The 9319-nt window shown below is 42.3% G+C and overlaps 1 protein-coding gene across 2 annotated transcripts in view; it reads left to right on the top strand.

Annotated features, from left to right (window-relative positions):
• The first annotated feature begins 262 nt into the window (after positions 1-262).
• LOC308107967 (roundabout homolog 2) overlaps positions 263-9319 on the top strand; it is an 87381-nt gene continuing 78324 nt past the window's right edge. For both annotated transcript variants that reach the window (XM_080460601.1, XM_080460600.1), the window contains exon 1: positions 263-798. In XM_080460601.1, coding sequence (XP_080316727.1) covers positions 744-798 — 55 coding nt within the window. In that variant the 5' untranslated portion in view covers positions 263-743. The remainder of the gene's footprint in view (positions 799-9319) is intronic.

The following is a 9319-nucleotide window of genomic DNA, read 5'->3' as shown; positions in this document are numbered from 1 at the left end:
TTAAGCAGGGTGGGATATATACCCCACGCAGCACATTGCACTCTGACCTTCACCTAGAAATAACTCGCAATCTATAACAGGGATCAGCACCTGTGTGTGTGTGTGTGTGTGTGTGTGTGTGTGTGTGTGTGTGTGTGCGTGTGTGTGTGTGTGTGTGTGTGTGTGTGTGTGTGTGTGTGCGCGCGTGTGCGTGTGCGTGTGTGTGGAGGAGCGCAGATGTCGTGCGTGTCTCTTTAAAACAGTGACTCCTGGAGGCTTCACTGAGGATTTGTTGCGGAGAGCCGGAGTGCGCAGCTCGGCATGTGCGCCGCTTCATATCCGCTCCAACTGACACTGCGAGCGGCCGGACCAGAGCGGAGGAAGGGGTTTATTTATGATCCCAAATATAGTTAAATCTCCTTTCTTTCTGGTTTTTAGTAGGATCATCTTAGAAGGTGCGTGTGTGTGTGTGTGACCATGCGGGCTTGGAGAAGTGATGCTGCTGACTTTGGTTGTTAGGTTTCTCCTCCGGGGCGGTGCTGCTGCTGCTGCTGCCGCTGCTGCTGCTGCTGCTGCCTCCTCTCCTCCCATCTGCTGCTGCCATGGCTTTCTCAGACTCACATCAAAGTTTTTTTGGGGCGATTTAAGTCTCTTGAAATATCCCGTCTGAGATTTCTACCTTTTAATTGAAAGAGAACCTTTGCGCGCGCCGAGACAAGGCTGCGCACTCCGGAGGATTTTTACGCACCGGGAGAGTGGAGGAGATGAACTTTGGACATTTACTTCTTTTGGTTCTCCCATTCACCATCACCACTTCAGGTAAATTCCTCCTCTTATAAAGTGTGTCTGTCTTCGTCCGCCTGTGTTCTCTGCTCGTCTCTCACACCCTCACAGCCCATATGGCGCGTCTCCCTCATGGTGCGTTTCGCTCTTCTTATCGTCTCCAGATGGATGGAAATGTTGTGTTTTGCTGCGAACCTCCTGACAGCTGTGTGGGAACCGAACGCCCCCCCCTCCCAAAAAAACCAAACAAACCCTAATGTATTATTGGGGAAATGTCAGACATGGATTCCATTGTCGTGTTTAAATATCAGGTGAAATGAAGGCAGGAAGATTCACATTTTGCCAGCTGTGAGGTGAGGTGGAGGAAAAAGTCAAACCACTCTACTCTCACTGTTTCACCTCACAGTGTCATGGTCAGACCCCTGAGTACACCATCCCCGATCAAAAACGCTTTTAGAAGCTCATCTTTGATTACCTTTGACAAAGGGGATTATGTATTTTTACCATTGCTCTAATAACTGCTTAAATTTGCTTAATCCAAACTACAAATAAAATCCAGGCTCAGAGAAACAATTCATGAGAGTGCAGATTGTTTTGTGCATATCTATGTTAAAGGAAATTAAATCCTGTTTACAGCCCAATTGTAAAGAGTCGATGGAATTTCTCAATGTCGAGACAGAAACAGTTAAGAATGATCATTATAAAGGTCTAAAATAATGTGTTAAGGTTAAGGCAAGGATGTATAACTCATTGTAAAACATATAAAGCCCATGATCTCATCATAACATGCTTTTAATAAAAACACTTGGTTTTAGGTCAAAGAGGTACAAGACCAAGAAAAAGTCTCGATTTGATCTCATATTCTTTTACAAAACCAGGAAAAATAACTAAATTTTCAACATTATGCCATTTTATTGATGCCTCCTGGTGCAAAATGCAGTATCATGTGCAACTAGCCTGCGCTACACTTGTGGCTCATATTTGCTAATTGATTTTTGTGGCACTTAATAATACAAGAAATGACTTAAGGTTACCCTTGTGGCTCATTCTTGCTTTCTTGCCCTCTGGAATAAAACAATTGACTTAACTTCGTGCTTCATTTGGCAAATCCGTCACGAGATCTGAAATCCTCCCTGCCTCACGGATTCTTCTCTGGCTAATTTTGTCAAAAGCCTGAATTTCTCAAGGTGCATGTTTTCTGCAGCCTTTTCATGCCTGCATGTCCTCACACTTTACAGTCGATGCTAATGCTACTTTTCTGCTAATGTCTTGCAATGCTGCCTCACTCGCTCAGGTCTCCGTGTTGCATTATGTCCGCTACAGTAAACAAGACTATTTGACTGAAACATTTATAATGATTGTTTTTTCTGTCACCTTATATTGTGGACCAGAATGAACCTTCTGGCAGGCCAGCTTTTGGCCCTGGGCCTTATGTTTGACTCCTTGCTGCTCTTCTCCATGTCTGCATGGATTTTGATTTCCTGTCAGGTGTGTCTATTTCTCAGATGCTGTGGTGATCGGTTTATGGGAACTATGTATCTGAACTTGGCTCAATGTCACAGAAAATAAGTGAGAATAAGGATGTAGCAAGAATAAATGAAGGATGCACTTTTGGATTTTCATTCTGCTGGAGGTTTAATTCCTGCATCGCTTCTGACTGCGAGTTTGTTGACTGATGGTGTGTATTGAATACCAGGCTCAATGGTCATGTTGATATTTCACAAAGACTATGAATAAAACACTGCAAATAGATTCGTAAAGAAGGAAAACAAATAATATTTGAAACAGTGTGTTTTTGAGAATTATCTGTTGATAATTGTTTTCCGGAAATATGCAATAGTACTTTTGCAATACCAACCTAGACCAATGGAAGAAGGGGCCTGCAGAGCTGAAAGATTGTGGAAGAAAATCAACACAAGAACAGAAACACAACAAGTAGGTGCCTTAAAAAGAGGTCACACAAATAAATAGAAATACATCAAATACAAGGTGGAATTAAATACACACATGCACGTGTGCACACATAAATACATGCGCACACACACACACACACACACACACACACACACACACACACACACACACACACACACACACACACACCATTATTTACAATAAATCCATCCATCCATCTCCCGAACCCACTTCATCCAGAGTGGAGTCCACGGGGAGAGTCTGACCCAGCTGACATTGGATGAAAGGCAGCAGAGTACATACAGGACAGATTGAGCATGCAATCCATCGCCGTAATATATTCATATTTTCACGCAGCAGACCAACAAAAGGAAATCGAGTGGTGAGCAAAAACTTTGCAGAATTTAAATGCATCCATCCTTGATAAGCCTTAGTTTAATGTATTCTCCCGAGAAATACTGAAAATAAACATGAGTTGTTTTTGTTGTTATTGACATCCCTGCTGATTTTCTTTTAACACTGCATAACAGTGTTGTTGCCTACACATCCAGTTGTTCTTATTCACAGCTTTAGCATTACATTGCAAAAACTCTCCTCAGCCCTCCCTTGTATGTTTGTTTAGTTTTTCATCAATATCTTATAACACACACTTGTTTCCTAACCAGCAAGATATATGTGCTTGTTTTTCCAATCTGCACCATATATTATCAGAATATATAATATCGGCAAAAAACTAAATCGGTTGAAAATCTCATGTGGTGTAATATTTACCTTCTTTTATTTTTTGTTTGGTCTCCACCAACTCCTGGTCTCCTAAAAACTTATTTGCTGACATTATCTTCGTGCTAATTTGTGCAGGGGCAGGCTCCAAACAGCAGGACTTTAGAGGGCAGTGACAGTGGACCGAATCATTAAAGTTGTGGGTCGTAAAACCAAAACAATGAGTGTCATAAAACCGTAAAGCTCTGCAGAGGCGAACACTGATTCTCTGCGCTACGGCCACGATAAAAGTGACCTCTTCGTCACAGAGGCGGTGACTTGTAAGCCATTGCAGTGTGGAAAGTTTAAAAAAAGAAAAAAGATCATATACATCTCGACTGGTTCTATTTTGCAACGTCTTATCAGGCAAACAATTATAGTTCTAGGGATTTATCTGAAATGAGATCAGCTCATACTGAACACCGAAAGTTTGTAAGCGAAGCTCCATTTCACACTTTCCTCAATGACAAACTGGAGTTTCTGAGCTCTTTGGTCCCTTTGACTCCTCTCTCCATTTGCACCATTTTTATTATTGTAAATTGGCACCGCCTCTCAACAATACAAGTACCTTTCAGCACCCACACCATCTGCCTACATCTATTCATCTGAAGTGGGCATTTCCTCTCACTCCCACCTCCATTAGCCTGCACACACTCCCGTGTGAAGATGTGTACGTTCACAACATGGCGAGGGTTAAACACGTTTCACCATTTCAGTGTCGATCAATCCAGTCTGCAGGACGACCTTGTGATACAAAGACAGAGAAGACATTACAGAAACATTTCAAATAAGTCAAAGCTTACTGCTGTTTCTGTTTGGTCCACTGTCTTTGCGTAAGAGGAGATGATGTAAGGAAATACTGAGTGTCCAAACTGACACGGCAATGTTCAGAGTGAAAACATTGTTTTTGCATTTTTGTTTCAGAAAAGTTTCATGTTCACATGGCAACACTTTCAAAACAATGTCCGTTTACACAGCAATGGCACAAACACTAAAAATGATGTCGTTTTCCAGTTGGGGCATTAGTAGGTGCTGTTGTTTGTTTTTGTAATGACACACATACGTACGCACAAAATGATATGCTATAAACATAAACAATGGGAGAACACGAACATTCTAGTGGACAGATGACCAAGTTGAATTGTTATGATAGTGACTGTCAAAATATAACTACCAAGTCCAGGAGAATATGGACTGGGAGTCTTGACACTGGAGGAAGTATTGTACTGATTGGCTCTGCTGAGCATGTGCAGAAGAACTATTTACGACAGCGTCTGCAGTTGCAGCGTTTCTCCCGACGGAGCCCGAGCAAAGTATCCACGCCCCCATTTCTAAAACGTTTTCAAAAAGTTCCACCTCAAAAAGTTGCATTTTCAGTGCCTCCGAGCGCCATTGTTTTGTAAACAGACGTGAAAAACACAACAAAAGTTTTGCGTTTTCACGTAAAAAACAGCAGAAAGTAAAGTAGTGGAGGAACCTGTGATGCATCACTGAACGTTTGCTGTCCAAAAGAAATTAGCATTGAAGCTAATGAGGGTGAGTTTGTGAAAAAAAACCCATAAAGGCTGCTGAAGCTCTGAGAAATAACATTTCCTGTGCCTTTTCAGGTTAAACTTAGAGATTATTAAGCTCTCGTTTTACTGCTCTGACTCTTCTGTATTCCAGTTGTTTGGTTTAAAAAAAGAAAAAGATGAAGAAGAAAGAAGTAGTGTTGTTCCGGAGTGTTGTTTGTGTTGGTGCATCCAGCCAATAAGCTCGTCTGTGTTGGCTTTAAGAGACGTGATGGAGGTCGTGTTCATGTTTTCTCCAAACCTCTGTGTGATTGTGAGCAAAACAACAACAGGAACAGTCTGTCTGGCAAATTGCATGTAATCCGCCGCAGCAGCTCGGCCTGCTCACACACAGACACACCAGATCTCAATTAATAGACTCTTCATACATCTCATTGAAATTTCAGTTATCTTGAGCTGCATTGTCAGCTCCCGTGCCGCCCGCTGTGGAACTAATCGATGCTGAACAATCCTGAGCTGGTGATTTGTGTCCACTCTGTCCCCGCGGTCATTACTTTGTGACGGACGTGGCTGGCGGCGGACTAAAGCTTCCTACATCCCCCGCTTGATGAGGAAGACCATGGATGATGAAACAACTGCAGGAACTGGTTGGTCGTGTTAATGTGCCACAGCCTTGAGTCATGGTGCCGGATGTTGGTGATGTCCCACTTCTGGTACGCTGGCTGATGTCATTATTTAGAGATGAGACGGCACAAGAGGAGGACGGCCGCTGAAACAAAAAGCTGCACACTCCCAAACTAAACCCAGGAAGAAAAAAAACCAGGATCAAACCTGATTTCTTCACTTTGAAATTTAGTTTGCTGTGTTATCGTGCTCCCGCAGAGATTTCTTGGCGGTGTCGCAAGAGCTTCTCAAATGTTTTTTTTTTTTGGGGGGGGGGGCCTTTTTAAGTATGTAAATGAATTGAAATTGAAAAAGACGCGAGTAAGTCTCAGCAGACAGCCACCAGCCTTCTGCTCCAGTCTCACTCTAACGTGGAAGTTTGGTGTGTGAGCTTCCTGCAGTAGTTATTATACCCGCTACACACTGGATGATTTTTGGCCGTCGTTGACAAAAAGATAACAACTGTGAAAGAATTGTGGCCATATGTTTGGTCTTGGCTCTGAACTGTGGGACCGGTTCAAGGACAGTTATTATCATGGTCTTGCGACCGAAGACGAATAGATTATGACAGTGTGAGAAATTTGGAGGGATCATCTCACGGTGTGACGGCTGCCGCGACCTATGGGCAACTAACTAACCAATAGAAAGGCAGTATGACATGACGTGCTGATCAGTGCTGAAGCCAAACAGAGGATTTGCAGCTACAGTCTCTACAAAGTATGTGGGATGTAAAAATAAAAAAAAATGTGCAGAAGATTTCTTCCCAAACATATAAATACTACTACGTTCATGTTTTTTTTCCTACTTTTTTTTCTCCAATAACAAAAAATAAATAAAAATACAAAATCAAAACAAAACCAAAAACCTGACATGTAAAATCAAAATATGTATAATAAACAAATATGAATACAGACACAATTTGAAGGCATCTTCTCTTCTTTTGCATTATCCCATTTCAATTAATGTCCACCGGTGTTTACCTGTTTCAGTCTCTGTCTCCACTGTGCTGTCCTTGGTGAATTAGTATCCTTCTTGATCACAGTTACCATTTTCTTGGCGATTAATATTAGGATCCGCAGTATGTATCTCTGTTCTGTGTCCTCTGTATCCTCTGTTATGGCTCCCAGCAAGTACACCACAGGGTCCAGAGGAACCTTTACTTTCAGAATACTTTCAAATTCTCATTTTTCTAAAATCCTTGAATTATTGTGCCATCCCAAAAGATATGTGTATAATTACCAATTTCTCCACAGTTCCTCCAGCACGTGTCATTTAAAGGTGTCTTGACAAACAAAGAAATGTTAAAAGGCAATGGGTGCCTCCGAATAGTCCGTCTTTATTGCCTTTCCTCTCCACTTTTCCTTAACCCACTGGATGACGTCACAGGGTTAAGATAAAGTGTTAGGAGTCTTCCTGAAGGAGTTAGGAAAGGAGACCACATTGTTTTGACAATCACACCACACTTCCACTAGGTGATGCAATAATAATCCGACGGCTGCGCAGGTTAGTGACGTCTGCCGTGGTGAAAAAACTACAAAATTCTGAAAATGGACTCCAAAAAGCACATTTCCACCACTTTCCCCTGTGGCTCTAACTGATATAATCTCAAATCTCACAAAGTTTGAATGTAAATCAAAGGAAAAGAGGCTACCAGGTCAATAAATAACCAATCAAACTGAGAATAAGCTGCACAAAAACTGGACTTTACTGTGTTGGTTGAACAACATCCAGAACATTCATACTTGGGATCTGAGTTCTAGATTATTTAAAGTTGTTCAAGGCAGATTACTGCTTTGGTAACTTACATGAGCTGCTCCCTTTTTAGTCATCGTGAGTTTCCCTGAACGCTCCGATGAGCCGGTTCCTTTTAAATGTTGTCGCTGCAAGGAATTGTGGGGCAGCATGACCTGGTCTCTTTTGGTAAAGGAAGCATCAGTGTTTCCTAGACTAAAGGAGGTTCTAAAGGAAGCATCAGTGTTTCCTAGACTAAAGGAGGTTCTAAAGGAAGCATCAGTGTTTCCTAGACTAAAGGAGGTTCTAAAGGAAGCATTGAGCCTCCTTTCCTGAGCTTCTAGAGAATTCCAACGCTCCTTATCATGGCCGCCACTTAAACACTTTCAGGGGTTAAGGAGAAGTGGATAGGAAAGGAGATAGGAGAGACTATTAGGACGCACCCTCCATTTATGTTTCACTAGACACACTTTTCTGACGTTTTATTCTCGCGCAGTCTCGTCGGCTTGCGCACATCGCCGGCTGCAATTCATCTTGTTTTCATCGTGCAATCTGCACACAGTTCCCGTGGGCTCACCACCTGCAGAAAGGTTCTTAATCGGTGCAATGTGATCTGAGTGACAGTGCTCAGACTGCCACCCCCGCAACCCGGAAACGGATAAGCGGGAGAAAATGGATGGATGGATGGATGGATGGATGGATGGATGGATGGATGGATGGATGGATGGATGGATGGATGGATGGATGGAATCTGCACACAGTGAACTTCATGTTGTCTCCCAAAAGTTGATTGGATCCGTGCCGTACAGTGTTGCTCGCTGTGAACTCACAAGATTGTTAAAATCTCACAGTTTGTAGCTGCCATTAGTCACATCCGCTGTAAACCTGTGAGCTCGTGTTCAGGTTCATGTGCAGGTTTCAGGTATAGAAGACGAGCAGATCTGAAGCGAAGCAGGACGTCCGTTCTGCAGCTTTGTTGTTTTCACACTTTAGCGTGACGGCAGTGCCCCCCCCAGGGAGGATGCAGGGTTAATATTTGTAAATACTAATTAATCTGCCCTCGCTCCTCCTAACTTATGTAACGCCGCAGCCCAGAGCCAAGAAATGACAGACATCGCCTGAATCAACAGAGTTTTCAAGACGTGATCCTGATCTCCCCCTCAGCTCTTCGCCTGCTCGCTCTGTTTGTACGATGAGGCAGAAACGAAGGAGACGCCGTGAGCAAATATGTGGGCGTGTGTCAGAGTTTGCAATTAGGACCGATGCAGTAACTTGTCTGTCAGAGCTGCGTGTGGCACTAATGGGCTTTCATTTAACTGTGTGATGTTTGCTTTTCTCTGGATTTTATTTTATTTTTTTCATTTCCTTTGTGAACAAATGAGGGAGATTTTCACACATCAGATGCAGTCGTAACAATTACTCCGATCTAATCATCATGATACACACAATCAGCTCATAATGAGTTAATTCTGTATCTGCTCGAAGAATCGGCTCTACGCCTTCTGATTCAGGCTAGAAACAAAGAAGGATTTCTGCATGTGAAACATCACTTTCAGTAATTATATTTATGACAATTGCTCATGTGAACTTCTTACAAACACGATGTGTGTAGATTATATACGGGTTTGTTTGGGAACAGTTGTATCATCTAATGTGATCCAGCACAAGCTGTAAATGTTGCTTGAGATTATCATGCATCTTTTAATTGGACTGTTGGTTTATCTTAGCTGTAGTTGTGTGTGGATCATTTTAAGATACGTTTCTAACATTTGGCTACAACAAAAAATATGAGACACAGAATTATTTCACCAGTTGGCAATGACATGATTGTGTGAAAACAGTTCCACCAGAAAAAAAAAAAGTGACGAAAAACATTTTGTATTGTGTTTCTGTCCTGTTGTACAGTTTGTCACTCATTCTGGCTATATTTTGCTCACTGGCTTAATTTCAAATGACACTGCACTTTATTTAATGAAGCT

The sequence above is a fragment of the Lipophrys pholis genome (genome assembly GCF_963383615.2).
Source record: "Lipophrys pholis genome assembly, chromosome: 3".
NCBI classification, from domain to species: Eukaryota; Metazoa; Chordata; class Actinopteri; order Blenniiformes; family Blenniidae; genus Lipophrys; species Lipophrys pholis.
This window is presented reverse-complemented; position numbering and strand designations above follow the sequence as displayed.